The sequence below is a fragment of the Nipponia nippon genome, unplaced genomic scaffold (assembly GCF_047370975.1).
Source record: "Nipponia nippon isolate SJK-2023a ecotype South Korea unplaced genomic scaffold, ASM4737097v1 scaffold_2, whole genome shotgun sequence".
In the NCBI taxonomy this organism is placed as follows: domain Eukaryota; kingdom Metazoa; phylum Chordata; class Aves; order Pelecaniformes; family Threskiornithidae; genus Nipponia; species Nipponia nippon.
In genome coordinates this window covers 33220421-33237785 of record NW_028262336.1, presented here as the reverse complement: position 1 = coordinate 33237785, position 17365 = coordinate 33220421, and the positions used below count along the sequence as shown (strand labels likewise).

Genomic DNA, 17365 nt, shown 5'->3' with positions numbered 1-17365 from the left:
GAAGGATCATCTAAGTGAGTCACCTCTGCCCCTTCAGCTTTTCCTAGCACCTTTTTGTATTTTATCCATTTGTTTGCTGAAGAACTTCTTCATCTTTAGTACTATTTCAGTGGGTAACAAATACTGTTAGGGCTCCGTCAATACAGTAATTAACAAAGAACTAAAACGACTTTGGGTTATTGAGACTAACCCTGTACAGCTGAAGGAAAAAACAGTCCTTTTTGTAAACTTAGAAGATCCCCCAATAAAGCTTGGGTTTTTTTTTCTCTACAGTAGTTGTAGTTGAAATGTGTTTTAGAATTTGTATGCAACATATTCATGGATTACAGTCATCGTAACACTGACAAGGACCCTATCCTATTTCTTGCTTTCGTCTTTAATGGACAGACTCTCAGATGCTAATGGAAGTTCTTACTGTTAGTCTCTAGCTATAAGCCTACACGCTTTATACTGTTGAATTTATCTGCTAAATAAAAATAATTTATCTGCTAATTCCAGTTGTCCTAATCAGTACAAAGAAGTGATCTTGCCTACCCACAGTGTCTGACGGGAACCTTCCTATGCTTGTTCTCTTCAGGTGCTCAAATGAAATGAGGAACTTAGCTTTTCAAAAACAGTGAAAGTGCAGAAACTCCAGATGTACTAAAAATAATCTGTGGAGTTGAGGGGGAAAGATATCCAAGGATAATACATTATCTACTCAATCATTCTGCATTGGCCAGATTGCATTAGTTTTCGGAAGCGTGACTCTCTCCACAAAACCATACACCACAGCTTTATGTTTCTACTAGTTCTTACTGCTTTGAAACGATTAATCTGCCATGTTCAAAACAAATATTTCTAAAAATGTCAAAAAGATCGTAAGTTGTTAATGCCAGGAAGGATGTCACAAAATAATATTGCCTATCTAGCACATGTTCAAAGGCTGGGGGCACAAATGGACTTACTAAACTAAGTTACGATCTTGTGAAGTTTAGGGTGTGCATTTAAAACAAAAGCATCTAAACAACTCTTCTGAGTTTAAGTCCTCTTAAGTGTAGTGCTTAGATGAAGAGAGGAAAGTGTCTTCTGGAAATTCAGAACTGCAGAAAAGGCAAGTAAAGGATATCTTTGCTGTTGTATACATTTTATGTACTTCTTTTCCTCATAGTCTTAGCATCAAACTCCACTTTAAGGCAAGAATTATTTTGTCAGTTATGAGCATATGAGTATTTAATAAGCATGAGTACTCAACAATTTAGTTTGTTGTTTTGTGTTCTCACTTCTTATCCTTTCCTATTTGCTATCACTCTTCAGTCGATCAGCCTGAAGAATTAGGAGCTAGTGTTTCCGTGACTTTTGAAGAGGTGGAGAAGCTACTATACAAACCCCAAGAAGGGGAGTGGGGGATGAGATCTCGTGATGAAGCATGTGAACGGATTATCAGTGGTATTGATCAGCTTCTGACTCTTGGTGAGCATGTAATCTAAGCTTTAGGTAGTTTTCTCCTAACATTACTTTTATAAACAGGTCCCTGGAATATCCATGGCATCCTTTAAAAACTCCCTATGATTAAGTACTGTAAATGTTCATACATTTTTATGTGTAGTTTTTTCTGTTTGTTTGTACTGAGATTTTTTTATATTTTTATACATCATTGGTTTTATGAAGAACACCTGGCTCAATTGTCATGCATACAAGCCTTACAATAGTTTGTTTAATCTTGCTGTTTCTCAACAGAAATTTCAGCAGCTTTTGCTGGTCCAGTTGACCTGTGTACATATCCCAAGTACTGTACCGTGATTGCTTATCCAACAGACCTGAACACTATTCGGACAAGACTGGCTAACCGGTTTTACAGGTTAGTACTAGCAGTAGAAACAACGGACGATGTAGCCTTGAGTTTGTCTGGTGTGAGGAGACTAAGCTTCTCTTAGTAAGAAGAGCAATTCTTCTTTTTACAAACATTCTGAAAACCAATAGTCCAGTACCTGAATTCAGCATTACTAGTGTTTTTTAGCAGGGCTCTTCTGCTTGATAACTGCAACATTATATTCATTTTTATTAAGTTTCTTAGTTCTGTAGGAAATTGATTTCAGCCTATATTGGTACTGTTTATAGAGTTACCATAAACACTGACGTTCTTTCTTTGAAAAACTTGCTATTTGAAATTAGTAAATATTAAAACAATTGAAGTTACTTCAGTGCTGAAGACTTAATTCAGATTTTGAAGTGCTGTACTTCAGTTACTTTGAACTTGAAAAGGGTTAAGCTCTTAAGCTCTTATTACTTTCAAAATGGGCTTAAACACAGAGGTGAAATGTTGAATATTACCACCAGGGTTTTAAATGATGAAAACTTCTGGTAGAGAAAGAGCAAAGAAACTGAAATGTAGTGATGATAAAGTTCTGATTTGCTGGGTGTGCTGGGTGTCCATAGCTCTAAAGGAAATTTAACGGTGTTCTTCATCTGGACTTGCATTCAGTGTGTCTGTAAATACAGTGAGGAGACATTAATTGTTGTTTTCCTCTGACAGAAGACTGAAATGTCTTGGGAAATAGTTTGAAATTCTGTAGGTGAAGAGCTGCATACTTGGGGTATCTCTGCTTCACAGTTCTAAGGAATCGGAAAAATGAATGATAAAAATGAAATTACACAGTTATGCTAGCTCATTTCTGTCAAGTTACAATTTTAATTTGTAGCAGTTTATATAAATCTGTCGTCTTACAGAGGACGCCGCTTTGACTGGTCAGTTGGCCTCAAAGCAAGGTATTTGAGGGAAGACAGAAAACATCATCATAGCTGAGATGTCTTTAAAATGCAGTTAGACTAAGCTTCTTGTCACTGTCTCTTTTAATTGCTTGTGCCTTGTGTTCGTTAGTTAAGAATTACTAAGATACTACACAATTTATGTTCCATTTGACAGGGCTTTGTGACAAGCAACTTCTGATGTTTCCAGAATAAATGTTATAATTTACAGTGGTGGTTAAATAGTACTTTGTTTCCCTCCTTTTTGAATAAGGTCAAATGTAAGCTTTTTAAAAAATGCATGCATTTTTAAAGAATCCAGGGAATCCACAATCCTCAGTACTATTTCAGTGATATTTTATAATTTAGTGGTAACAAATGCTAGTGCTTACTTGGCTAGTTGTATGAACTGAATTTTAAGAATGAAACCAAAGCACGCTAGAATTTCACAAACTTTCTGAAGATTAATTATCAATAATGAGTTGGAAAATGGGTGAGCAAAGATGTGCATTGTTGGTTTTGCTTCCTTGAGCGATTGTGTGTTGATCTAATGTGGACAGAAAATTACTAAGATATAATTTTTGCAGTTTTTAAGCTTTTCAGCTTAGTATTAAAGGCGCAATGTTTTTTAATTTTAAGGAGAATCTCTGCATTGGTTTGGGAAGTAAGATATATTGAAAGCAATGCTAGGACCTTCAATGAACCTGGGAGTGCTATTGCAAGAGCTGCAAAAAAGATCACTACCCAGCTCTTAAAGTTTATCAAGTAAGTGGCATTTTAATCTAAATAGTGCTTGAATACTCGTACTCTGAAACAGTGGAAGAGTATAAGCATCTTAATACCCCTTGGCTGTGAATCCTGCTTCTTTTGATTTCTTACTATTTTTTCAGTACACTGCAGGACAGTTGTATAATTCTTTTTGAGCATTATCTTAACCTGGGAAATACTTCAATGTTCAGCATAGAGGCATTTTAACTTTTTTGCTCAGTGGCTTTCACTGGTATTTATTGTATCAAATTGTCACTTGATGTGAAAGTAGCTCAACCTGTAACATAAGTTCTATGCTGTCTAGCACATGTGTAGAAGCTCCTGTTGCAGCTTGTCTGATTTAGTTCAGTTGAGAGGTTTATTTTTGAAAGAAGTTAGTATAAGCAGTCTTCCTGCAGGTAGACCAGACATGAAGGCCCCTTTCAAATCCCTAGTGCTAATTTCACCCTCTTCCCTTCGCTTCTTCTGAAATGTGCAATATAGCAGTTTTTCAGACATAACATTACTTTGTTAATATTATAATCATCTTGTGATTTGTATATTTCATTTAATTCTTAGTTACTGTCTTCCAGATTATGAGTAGCTTTTGGTTGTGGCTGGGTTTAATCTAGGAAATGATAGCTATGTTTTTGCTATTCCAGTAACAGAAATGTAATTGCATTACAGTGATCAGGACTGTACAAACATTTTTGAACTATGTAGCACAACAGATGATGAACAGGATTGTCTTGATGCTGATCTGGTAAGCTTTTTTTGTGGACAATTCCAATTATGTATGGTGGTGAGAAAATACCACCAGCCTTGAAATATTTTTGGTAAAATTGCTCAGTTATTGTTATAGACATGTTTGTGTGTATGTATACCTTGTCGTAGCTAATATAAACATGGAATATGTTATGAATGTGGGGAGTGATGTAAGGAGATGCTTTATTAAAATAATCTTGAGTTGTCAATATTCGTTCAGAAGTATAACAAGTATGCATTTTGTACTATGACTGTGTACCATCAACTAGAACAATTCGTCTGTTTTGTGAGTAGCACTGTATTTCTGAAGTATGTTAATGTGCAGTAATGTAATATAAATATTTCCAGAGCACATGAATAGCTATCTTTCATTGTATTTTTAATTATATGCATCTGGCTATTACTGAGGTCAAAATTGTCATTCATATGGTCATCAGTGCTAAAAGCTGACAAGTTGTGTAACTATTGCACTGATGCTTTGCCTCTCAGTTTCTCTGTATACCACAATATGACTCATGCATCAGATTTGCATGCCTCATTGAGAATTTAATAAAACACATTTCTCTTAAATCTGATAAAGGTAAATATACACTTGTTAGGCAGTGAATGCTATCTGCAGTGCTGTATGTTTATTAATAGTATACCCAAAACTGCCCAAACCGATGTCTTTTTCGCATTTTGATTTCTAATTTGGCATTTACTAACAAGACTTCATAAAGTTGCAAAGTAGCGGCTCTCCCTTGCAGGTTAATATGTAGGAAAGAAATTATGTTGAGTCGTTTTATTCTTTATCTCGCTACTTCAGCATCACCTTAGTACTTCCACATTGTAAGGTTTTTCTTTTTACCAAAAGTAACTTGATCACAAGATGCCTTTTCCTAAATTCAGGACAAGCAAAAATTAGAAAGTTTTATGACATTTATTATCAGTGAATTGAATTACTGATAATCTTCAGTCGTTGAGGTTCAAAGCTGATGGGTATCTTCTCATTGCAATTTCTGGTGGTGGCTTTTCCTTTGTATTAAGGACAAGAGTTGGAGTTAGGAATCTTCGGTGGTGGTATCTAGGATCGTGCTTTCCAAGTCTCTCAAATGCTGTGTTGTATTTTTTGATATGCTCATCTTCTGTCTTATTGAGAGAAATTGGAATGAAAATCTATTTTTACTACAGTATTAAATCTAATGACGCTTTGAGCACTCATTACCTATTTTTTCATACATAATTTTTAAGATGGTTGATTTTATTTTGTGCAGGATGATGAAAAATGTGTTCCAAGAACATCATATAGAAGAAGAAAAGTGAGTTGGCTAATCTTTACCATATATAGCCACATCAAGTCTGGCAGGAAGAATTGGTAACAGACTGTATTGAAATTCTGTGGGAGTGATGCTTGGTTTTATAACAATCATAGAACAGAATTTTTCCGATGGTATTAAGGAAGTAAAAGCTTTGCTTAAATAGGTCTTTGCTGTTCTAATGCTTCTATACACATTCTATATAGTTGTCTAGGAAAATCTTATGAGTTTGATACCAGTGCTGGTCAGTGTAACAGTTTTCAGTTATCTGTATGATACTGAAATAAAAGCATTATTCAGCTGAGATGCTTGGAAAAAAATATTTTGAGTGGTGGATATTATTTACATCTTTTGAGAATAATTTAGTATCAGAAGGTGTATTTTTGTGTGCCTTAGTTACTTAGTATTAAAAAAAAAACTTGAAAGATGGTAAAAGAAAATTGTGTAATTTGTCAGATTAGGAAAAAAATCTGCTAGTAGTATAGTGCCCTTTTTGTTATAAAACAATATGTTTGGAAGTGTACTTTTCTGCTACAGAAATAATTCCAGACAGATTATCAGGTTTAGTTTTTCTTGCTGTATTTCAGTAATGATTTTTTCTAACTTTTTTCCAAGGGACGGGGCTTAAAAAAAGGAAAAAGCATGAAAACTGGCTATGATGAAAACTGTTGGAAGAAGCAGTGTATGGAACTGGTGAATTTAATTTTCCAGTGTGAAGATTCTGAGCCTTTCAGGCAGCCGGTTGATTTGGATCAATATCCTGTAAGTTGTTCTTATTAACCTTGTAAGATATAAATATTATTGATTTTTTTTTTTTCCTCTTAGCATTTGGTACCATAATAAGATCTCCACATTCTTCTTGGAGCTATTTGTTCCCTTTACAGCTTTAGTCCCAAACCATTGAAAGAAATTTGCTTTGCTCTGTGCTTAGAACTATGAGCTGTATGCTCTACTGCATCAAGATAACATCCATCAAAGTATTGACACAGAACACAAAAAAAATTGTAGAGCAATGGTGGTGTCTACAAATATCCTGGTACCTTAAATATGGTTTGAAACCCCTCACAATCTTTTTTTTTGCTTGCTTTCTTACTGTCCCTTGTAGGGAAATAATTTTTGATAAATCTATGTTCTTAATTAAAACTAGTTTCTTGAGGGACGATCTGCAAAACCTGTGTACTGAGTCTGAGCTATGAACTTGATTTTTTCCTTCTTTTTCTCTTAGCTGTTTATGGTATTCTTGCTAACTCTTTGGTCTCTTTTTGTCTAAAAACCCAACAAACCTTCAAGGAAAAAACTTCTTAACAAGCATGCAACTGTTTTCCTGTGGACTTCACCTCTTGAGTTTGGGTCTCACTTCAGATTTTAAAAACATCTTGAGGTTCTCTAAAACTCATTAACAGGAGAGAGAAAGATAGAGGTGTTTTGATTTGTTGGGGATTTTGTTGGTGGTGTGTTGGTTTTTGTTTTTTTAAACCAGATCAGTTTGCTTTTCATAGTAGAATGCATCAGGGAAAGGATTATATGATGATTTACAGCAGTCTTGTTTCTCATTTTGATTAACAATAAAAACATTGACTTGCATGATATTGTTACTGGGTAGTTTTTATTGAGGAAACTCAGGAGAATTGAAACTGGAAATGTGCATGTGCAAGCATGTGACATTGTATCAACTCATGATCCTTCAGAAATTCTGCAGACGGCCTTGAAAATGAACACGAGTTTATATGGGATAATGTAGTGGAGACTTTAAATCAACTATTCTCAGCAAAACTTTTGCTGTCTTGCTGTGGTAGGTGCTTCTGTTTTCAGCTGATGGTTTAGATAATCTGTGGTCATCTTAGCTACCCTTAAATTACAGAAATAAAACTCAAAAGTGTTGTTTTCCTTTATACCTTCTTGAATCCTTTTTCATATGTTTTATCTAGGATTACAGACATATTATAGACACTCCAATGGATTTTGGTACAGTGAAAGAAACTCTGGAAGCTGGAAATTATGACACTCCAATGGAACTGTGCAAAGATATAAGACTAATATTTAGTAATGCAAAATCTTATACTCCAAACAAAAAGTCAAAGGTAGCTGTTACTACTGGGGGTTTTATGCTTGTCTTAATGAAATAAGGTGGTATTTTGGAATTAGTTTGTTTATCAGTCCTTCTGATAAAGCTGCTGGTTGGATAGATAGTGGGGAGAAGATGACAAATGTTTAATATGTTCATTTCTTGTTATCTAGTGTTACACAGGATTGTGTGCCATGCTTTTTCTATTTCTTTGCTGTACAGTTTTTATTTTAGAAATGTTATTCTTGGGTGAAAGGTTCTATTTTTAATATAAGCCACTTCCTTACCTAGATTTATAGTATGACCTTGAGATTGTCAGCACTATTTGAAGAGAAAATAAGAAGAATTGTTTCAGATTTTAAAAATGGTCAGAAACAGAACGAAAAATTACGAAGAAACCAGAGGTATACTAGAAGATTGCAAAATCAAAGCTCGGTGCAGCATCCTACCAAAATGCTCAGGTAACCATATTACGAAGATGTAGAGATATATCACAGCTGACTAATACTCATATTGACTGTCATAGTCTATGAAGAAGAGAACAGTTGGTTTATTAAATGGTTAGCTAGCTCCAGTGAGACTTATTATAATTACTTCTCTTGCAGTAGGAAAGACATGCAAAAAACCACAGGTTTTTTGTAGTATAAAACTGGCTGTGAAACCATGAAGGGACTGAAGAGTAGAAAAGGTTGGGTTTTTTCTTTTTTTCTTTTTTGTAAATATTTCAGTCAGGAAATCAATATTTAATCTGACTGAAATAATGAGGAATGAAACAAAGATTTACTTGCTGTATATATTACAAAGATTATGAAGCTGCATATATTACGTGTTTTACCACATACAGATGAAAGTCAGTCCTATGGAATTTATAGAAATTTTTGCTTACTGTAGCATTCTGTTGGTAGCCAGATATGCCTTTTCTCTTTTGAAGAAAAACAAGCTTTTGACACAACTGCTACTTGACATGATTAACTCATGTATTTTTAATTTGCATATGGGATGAAGTAAAACAAAATACAAAAGCTAAACATGGTAAATCATTGAAACTGAGCACATACCTTTCTGCTACTGTCCAGCCTTTTTTCTCTGGCAGCGAAAGGATAGGAGTAAGAGTTTTAAGAAAACAAACAAAAAAAAAATTTAAGAATTCATTTCTTTGCCATGTTTGGCTTTCTTCTCTTAAAATTTCAGTGGATTACTTCTACGTTTTCAAATTCTGTTATGCACACGTGTTAGATAACACTACAGTCATACCTGGCAATGAGCTTTAAGCTTTACTGGGAGTCTTCCTTGGGTTCTCATTTCTTCCCAGAGAAATAAAGAAGCACACATCAAGATAGTCAGAAGTTTTCCTCTGAAACAACACTCTGCTCGTATCTGCAGAGTTGTATGTGACTTTTTTACAAGTCAGTGGTGCTCAGCATGACTGAGGTTTGCGACTATTTGGGAGAGTGTTCAGATAGCAAAAAGAGCACATACATCTTGTGTGCCTAGATGAATATCTGAAAACCTGTGACTGTAAGGAAGCAACTGACAAAATAATAGTTCTAAATGTGAAAATAAGTGACTTACCAGGACTGTGTGTAGCACTCTAGCATGTATAGTAAGGAAGAATCAAATCAGTGAGTTTCTCTACAAACATGCATTTTATTTTAGACAGTAAACTTTCTCTAAAGATACACCTTCTTTGTGTCTTTGGAACTCAGTTTGTTGTGGAATAATGTAAGGATAGCACTTAATTTGAGGCTTATGTGCAATTAACAAGAGACTGGGAATTAAACAGAAATTGAGTCTGCTGTTGCAATTTCCTGGTAAACAATAAGAAGACATTGCTGTCTAGAAGGCAGTATTAACTTCTTTGTTTCTCAGAGCGAAGAAAGAATGTCTCTTCTTGTATAACTTCACTAGGAGTGTAGACTATTATTTTAATCAAAGTACTTAATGCTTGTCCTTGTCAAAGTTAAAATTGCCATGTTAGCTCACGAGTCTAAATACCCTTCCATAAATCTAAAATCGTATGGCATATGGTTAGTTAAGCTTTTAGAGAGAAGTATTGTTAAAATATATAATTGCCACTATTTCTCATAGTTCTACAACCTGTGTTGCTTTTACTTCTTTCCCCTTTCACTAGAAATTTGAAGCAGAAACCATTGAAGTCTCAGGCAAAAATTGAATCTGAGCAGGAAGATTCGTTTACTCAGCCTACCTCAAGCAGAGCCGCCTGTGTTGCAAGCCATAAAACGAATGCTAGCAATTACAACCGTAGTTCTTCTGGTGAATCCTCTGATTCTGCATGTGTGGCATCCTTTGAAAGGAATGGAAAAGCTAGATCCACAACACTAACAAATTGTTCTGCATTATCATCAGGTCAGAAATGGAATCTGTTTCAAATGAGGATTTTCATCTTGGTCTTATCTGAATTGACTGCTAATGTTTCCTTTCTTTTCTAATTGCCATAATTTGCAATTGCATTCTAAATTGTTAAATGAGGTTTGCATTTTTAATCTGAATTTTTTTAGACAAGATTTCTATGCAGTTTGTTTTTTGTGTAATATAGAATTTTGCATATTTTAATGAATTTTGGCCACTTACTACTTTATTGAATGTTGTAAAAAGATCTGTGTACTAAACATAGAAATTTCTGCTTTAAAATCCCATAGAGTGGAGTAAGTTTACTTAACTTTTGTTAATGAAAATGCTTGCACCCAAGCGGAAATCTGTGGATAGGATGGTTTGCGTCTTAGAGGCAGTGTTGTCTTGGTTGTATACCTATTTTGCAGTCAAGTGGGTGGTATTTTTTTTTTTTCAGCTTTTATATGGTGATTCACAACAAAGCTGAATTGAGTAATATTGATGATAAGAAAAAGTTGACCTGCTAACTACATGGTTACTTGATGCTCTTAAGTCTTACCAAATAGAATAATAGAATTTCTTCATTTCAAGCAGCTGTTCTAGGAGAGTGGTTGTAGTGAATAGATGTCTTATTTGAGAGGAAAATGTAGTGTATTTGATAAATGGTACTATATAAAATAGAGGTTATACACCCATATATGTTACATACAAATTGTCATCCAAAATTAGCAAATGACAAAAGTTCCCCAAGACATAAAAACCTTCCTGTCTTTTCCCTCTTCCCCTACACCTCATCTTGACAAAAATTCAGGTTCTTTCAAAGAATAAGAATGCAAGTCCTCGTAAAAGAGATCTATCAGAATGTTTTGTGTTGTTTTTTAACATCCTTTTCTCTTAATTCTGTTATGTGGAAACAGCTGTGTTATTGTACTTGAAACCTAAATACAGATTAAAGAAGCTTCCTATCACTGAACATTGTATAAATATGGAGTGGTATATTTTGTAGAGCTATCAGTTTCATGCATGTAAGACATTAAGGCATGATAGTGTATTGTAAGATAATATCATGAGGAAATTTTGAAGATTTCCTGTATCAGCAAAATGTAGCTCTTAACTGGAAGCTAACTGTATGTTTAGAATTCTAATTGACAATTTTTTTTTTTAAACAGAAAGTGAAATAGAAGGTTCCTTGGTTTCTTCATCTACTTCCTCTTCATCTTCATCCTCTACAAGTAGCTCAGAAGACAGCAAAGAAAGCTCTGTGGCTCTTGTGTCACCTCCACTACACAATGGTGTATGTAGAAGAAAGAACAGCAATCGTAGGATAACTAGAAATCGAGCTGCTCAGAGAAAGCAAATAGGTAAGATTTGAGTAGTTTTCTTGTGAATGGCGAACAGCAGAAGTGTGTATATATATAACTAAATGTAATTAGTATTTTTTAAATTGTTGTATATGTAAGATACTAACTTTTTGTTTGGTGGTAGTTCTGAAGCTCTCAAAATACTACACTCAACTTCTAAAAAGATTTTTTTTCTGTCCCTAGGGGAGGAGGGCAGAAACCAAGAGCCTAGTGAGAAGGAATGGCTTGCAACATTTTGTATCTTAATGAAAGCAAAAGCAATAATTCGTAAAGAAGTTCTAATTTTCACAAAACTAGAATGAATCTGAAACTTATGACATAGCTAAATAATTTCTCTTGGCAGACAACAAAAGCACATAACTATTAGTAGGCGTATATTTCATTTGTCATGTGTGTGGGTTGAACCTATTCCAGATTTGACAAGACTTAAGAAGTTGCTGTTTTTATATTTTAAGATATTAATCTCTCCTTTCCTTTACAGGAACACTTCTTCAGGAGAATGGGAATACAAGGAAAACTGTCAGGAAAAAGTTATATGGAAGTGACTCTGAAAATACTTCGGTGGTGACATCTGAGTCACTCAGTAATAGTACTGCTAGACAGAGAAAAACTCCACGCAGAAGTGCTGCTGTGGCTGCTAATAAGTTAAGGCTAATGAGCGATGTGGAGGAAGAGGTTTCAAGCTCAGAAAGTATTGGCATTGGATGCAAGAATAGAAAACTGCCGCACCGAAATGCCTCAGCTGCAGCCAGGCGAATGTTACTGGAGGGGTCTGAGGATGATGTTGGCTTAAAGTCTGAAAGTGAAAAAGAAATAGAAGAGCAGCTTACCAAGAGGAAAATTCTTTCTCAAGCTGGTTCATCTGCTGCACGAAGAAAATTTGTTAGTGAATCTGAAAATGGAACTTCAGATTCTGAGACAGACACACAGATGAAGCAGAAAAACTGGCAAACCAATGGTCATAAACAGTTACGTGGGACAGTCCATTCTGTATCTCCCAAAATGAAAAGTCCCACCCTAGACTTTTCAGAGGACGACTCCAAAAGCCATAACTCAGAGGATGGGAGCAGTCAAAAAGTTTCTGACCAGTCAACATCTGCACATAATAAGCCTGCAGTGAGCAACTCTGAGGAAGAAGTGGATTCTGAATCTGATATATGGAACAGCAGAAAAGCAACTGGTCTGCAGCTTGCTGCTCCTTTAAAAAAAGCAAAAGTCTTGAGTGATTTAGAGGACACAGCAGAATCTGAAACAGAAGACAGAGAGGATGGGAGAAGTTTTGTCTTGGAGAGCTTGGTGCCAACTAGAATTGCAGGGAGTTCAAAATCTGGACCTGGTGCCGGCTTCAATCACTCTTCTGATACAGAATCTGAGACAGATTCCAATAACAGTAACTATTGTGAAACTTCTTCAAAAACAAAAAAGAGGAAGAGAAAAGGAAAAACAAAAATCGTTAGAAAAGGTAAAATTTTTAAAGCTAATGCATCTAACTCTTGATACTGACTAGATGAAGGAGACAACATAAGATTAATGACTGGGAGGATTTGGACTATATGAAGTGTAATAGTGCTCTTTGTTCTAAAATAACTCTAAATGGAGGAAGGAGAGCTATAAGGTATGATGATGATAACAGTGTCTAGAAGTCTAGACAGGGTTACCAAACGCAGCACTGAGAGAAAACTATTACAGTTTGGTGCAGTTCTGTGGTATTTAGAATTCAGACTGAACGCTGACCATTCTCGTGCAATTCAGGCAATATATTTCTCTATGAAAACCTTGTGATTGAATCATGATTGTTCTTTCCATATTTAACTTGCACTTGCTTATCCATGTAGCAGTATATAGAAACTAATACTAAAATACCTATTCTGAAGTAATGTTGCTGTGCGTGCATGTTGATTGTTAAATTTGAGAAACGCTGGCTTCCAGGTTGTTGGCACAAAACTAAGCAATATTCTAGAGGGTGCTGTGAACAAGTTCTCTGGTATGCAGCTCAAGGTAGCAGAAAATCTCAAAAGGAGCAGTGCAGTATCTTTCTTTGGCCTGCTCCTTGTTTTGAGAATGTCAGTAATGAAAACCCTTGTGACTTGTAGTCCTGTTACCTTGAGTTTGTGGGTAAAGTAATAGTTCTTACTTTAGATTATCTTAATTTTCTGTTGAAATTTTCTGCGCTAAAGCAGACTTACAACCATTATTTTCAGTTGAAGTAACTTTATTTATAGTCTTTCAAAATGAATTTGATTGAAAGGTGTTTTAATTATTCTTACTTCCATGGCGTACACTGGAACCTCTAACTTGATTTGACTTTTGGATTTTATTCTGTCAGTGATGTGTAGTGTCCTTAAGACAGAGATGCTCTTTGAGGCTGCATTGGTAGTGTTTTGATGCGTGTTTGGCTTCTCCCGGATTAACATACGAGGGTTTGGGTGGTTTTGGGGGGGAGGCTGTGTGTGGGGGAGGGTGCTGTTACCGATCCAGTGGTGATCCTCCTACTCCTTGCTTGCTTTAGTTTTTGTAGGTTCAGGGGTGTCTAAGCAGTGTTGTATCTAGTTGAAGCATCATGTCACTGCTCTAACTACATTATCATACTGATAAGATATTACATGAGAAGATTGCTGTAAAGCAGTTAACAACAGCCAACTGAACGGCAGAAATTCCAGATAGCTGCAGTAGCAAGATTTACCATTTCACTTGTTTCCAAAAGTTTAGTTCTTTGCTTTTTGTTTTTTTCTATAACTTTGTCTGTCACTCAAATGCTTGTGTGTTCTGGCTGACACGTTATGATTTGGAGACTTGTTTTTTGGGTTTTTTTTAAGCTTATCAGAATGATGCTAAGATGCATTGAAACAAGTTCTGCGTATTATGCGTCTTCATATTGTTAGTTGATTGGTCCTGACTTAAAATTTGAAAGACTGTTCAGAGGTTGGTGTTTGGTCTAATCCTTCCAAACCTGTCACTGAATCACAGAGACCAGATTATGAACCTCTAAAAACTCCTTAGGAATTTTAACTGTGGGTGGGGTTTTTTGGGTTTTTTTTTGTTTTGGTTTTTTTTTTTTGCTTGTTCTGTTTTGTTTTCCCAAAAGAATTTATGGAAGATCTTAAGTGCTCTTAAGACTTAACTTGAGAGAGTACCCATTAGTGGCCATAGACATAATTGCTTTTTCTATATCTTTCTTCAAGTGCAAGTTGTCAGAACGCTTTACAGTGAGTAAAGCAAATTTTTCAGGCTTTGTGAGCGCTCATGACTTGTAGTAATCCTCAAAAGGAAAATGAATATGTTCAGTGTACAGGACTGTATTGTGTGAACTGTTGCACATGCTTTTACATAGCATGCTTGGTGCTGACTGGGGCTAAACCACAACACTTCATTATACAGCTTTTGTTTTATTATTATGGTGCAAAGACTAGTCTTTCCCAGCGGTCTTCCTGTTGCGGATCCTGATTTAGAATCCTGTCAACTATGCCAATTTGTCACAGATGAGTGGAATGCACCTCACTCAAAAGAGAGAAGTGGCGATATGTTTTATTGAGGTAAAATAATAATTTGGCAGAGTTCAGTAAATTCAATGGAATTTAACAAAGTTTGACAGTAGTTTACTAAGTTTGATGGCAAGGTTCACCTTATTAATTACTGCATGGAAGAAACATACAAAGGAAAACTGAGTTAGTGAAACTTACAAAGTTTAACAAGCTATTGGTCACTTACCGAAGATCTGTTGCAGCAAGGAATCTCTCAGTGTTGAGGAGTAAGGGATCTTTCTGCCTCAGGCAAGGAAGGATCTCTGAACCTCAGGTGAGGAATCTTAAATCTTGAGAGGCGTCCCTGCTCCAAGGGGAGAGTCACCTGGCGGCAGTCTAGCTGCAACTCAGGAGGAACTCAAATCAGGCTCGTCCAACAATCTGCTGTTGGTAAAAGGTCTCTCTGCCTTGAAGAGCAATCTTGAGAGGTGTCCCAGCTGAAGGGGAGATCACCGCCATGCAGCCACACTGCCTAGCAGGGAGAGCTCAAAGAAGGCTTATTTAGGCTGTCATATTTGTGGGATAAAGTGGTTGCCTCATAGTCAAATCACATGCGATGGAAAGGTAGGCATGAGACTCCTTGTACCCACAACTTTGTTTTTGATGAATGAGTTTTGGAAAAGACACGTGTTATTTATGTGTTCATCACATGATCAGTGTTCCAAACCCTTATGTATTGAAGTTTACTGCATCACTCTGTTCCTTTGTGGGTTTTCGGAGAACGGGTTGAAACTAGAGTTGTTCTTGGCCCATCTACAGCTGAGGCCTTTACCTCCTTTGGAGCCTGTACCGAAGTACCGCTAGTTTGGTTACGGGGTTGAGCGCATCCGTCACACTTCCTCACCCACCTCCCTCAAACAAAGCAGTCTGCATTGTTTAGTCTTAACACGTGGGTTTACAGAAATTTAGTGCCCCGCAAATAGTTATCAAAAGGCTTTAAGGGAATTAAAGAAAAAAAGGTACTCAAGCTCAAGGGGGTTGGTTGGTTGTTTTCCATACCAAGCATACAAAACAGAATTGATCTTTTCTGGTTCACATAATGATCAGAGTTGAAGACTGTCATGTTTTGGAGCAAAAATTCCTACCAGTGTTTTCAGTTACTTCCTTACTTAATTACTGTTACTTAATTTGGCAATTGAGAAAGGAAAGAGCTATCTTCAGTAACTGCATTATAAAAGAGTAAAGTCTTCCTGTGTTCAAGCTGCTTCATTTCCAGTGTTCAGTGACAACTGAATGCTGCCTTGCCAAAAAATAAGGTGGGGAAAAGGATTATTTTTGACAGCATATAATTATTTTTTTTTCTTCCAGACTGAGTAAATTTTTAACAGCCTTGTAAGTTGGATTGTTTCACATTTTTGTGCCCTCTCAGGTAGTGGCTTTGATGCACACTTGTAATGGAGCGGTTTAAGACTCTTGGGAAGAACATGATTGTCTCTTAAGATGAATCTGTCTTGACAGTTTTCCACAAGGAGTACTTATTTCTTTTGTACTAAAAATATCTTAGTACTTATAGCTGCTAAATGTACTGAAAACGTTTCTTAATATTTTAACATTAGGAATGTGAAAGGATGCCAGATGGACCTGAGGAGCAGCAATAAAGAGCTGCTGAGTTCTGGAACTGGCTACTGAACTCTAGGCTTGTCAGAACTATGTTGCCATAGTCACATTCTAAAACTAAAGAAAATTGGGGGGAGGGGGAAATCTTTTAATAGCTTTATAGAACTGAAAAATCTTACTTGAATGTGCTTCATGTGTCAAAACGCCTGAGTCAAATGTAAAACTTTTGAGGTTTTTTTTGGAGACTTGTACCATTACTTTGAGAATATTTAAAGAGACTTAATATGTCAAAAAGGGAAGGTATTTCTACAAATTCTTCATCTAGTGGGAATCTGTAGCTTTTGGAGGAGGCAACTGGTAACATTTCCCTTACCAAGCTTGTCTTAACACCTCATTTTTAAGGGGAAAACAAGACTGGTTAATTTTAAAAACTTTCCTTACACTTTTTGTGTAAACATTTCCTGTGAAATACCTAGAAGTTGTCACACTGGGTAGCCGACACTGAGCTTTTGGTCTTTCTAGCTTGTCCTTTGAATGTAATGTGGATGTTTTAACTGTTTATATTGTAGTGTTTTAAAGCTTGATGAAAATCTGGTTTCTCTTCTTGCCAATTCTTTAACACTCTGGTTAAACTGCAGCTTCTGCTGTATTGTACCCTTTATGCCCATGGGTGTGAAATGATAATTTGTCTTCCAGCTCTAACTTGGAGCAGATCTCCTCTTACTCACATTTTCTCTCTTAAACTTTTGGGATTATTTCTTTTTTTTTTTTTTTTTTTTTTTTGTTAATTCTCATCCTTTTACTTTGGCCATAGCTTCTTTAGTAATCAGTGTTCATCCACTAGGTAAAACTGCCAATCGTAAAAGCAAATTCAGCATTGTTTTCCACGTGCAGTTGGTGCCAAACATTGGCAACTATCAATATGTATTATCAGTTAGTGGCCAAGGGCTGCATTTGCTTAATGATCACAATAAC

At 35.9% G+C, this 17365-nt stretch overlaps 1 protein-coding gene across 6 annotated transcripts in view; it reads left to right on the top strand.

Annotated features, from left to right (window-relative positions):
• Positions 1-17365, top strand: part of BRWD1 (bromodomain and WD repeat domain containing 1) — a 67261-nt gene that overhangs the window by 40447 nt on the left and 9449 nt on the right. For 5 of the 6 annotated variants that reach the window (XM_087758021.1, XM_087758022.1, XM_087758020.1 and 2 more), the window contains 11 exons: positions 1297-1452; positions 1720-1840; positions 3367-3492; positions 4162-4237; positions 5493-5537; positions 6150-6296; positions 7463-7615; positions 7891-8060; positions 9731-9966; positions 11121-11312; positions 11794-12774. In XM_087758021.1, the coding sequence (XP_087614147.1) occupies positions 1297-1452; positions 1720-1840; positions 3367-3492; positions 4162-4237; positions 5493-5537; positions 6150-6296; positions 7463-7615; positions 7891-8060; positions 9731-9966; positions 11121-11312; positions 11794-12774 (2403 nt within the window). The remainder of the gene's footprint in view (positions 1-1296; positions 1453-1719; positions 1841-3366; positions 3493-4161; positions 4238-5492; positions 5538-6149; positions 6297-7462; positions 7616-7890; positions 8061-9730; positions 9967-11120; positions 11313-11793; positions 12775-17365) is intronic. The other variant, XM_087758023.1, reaches the window with a different exon arrangement.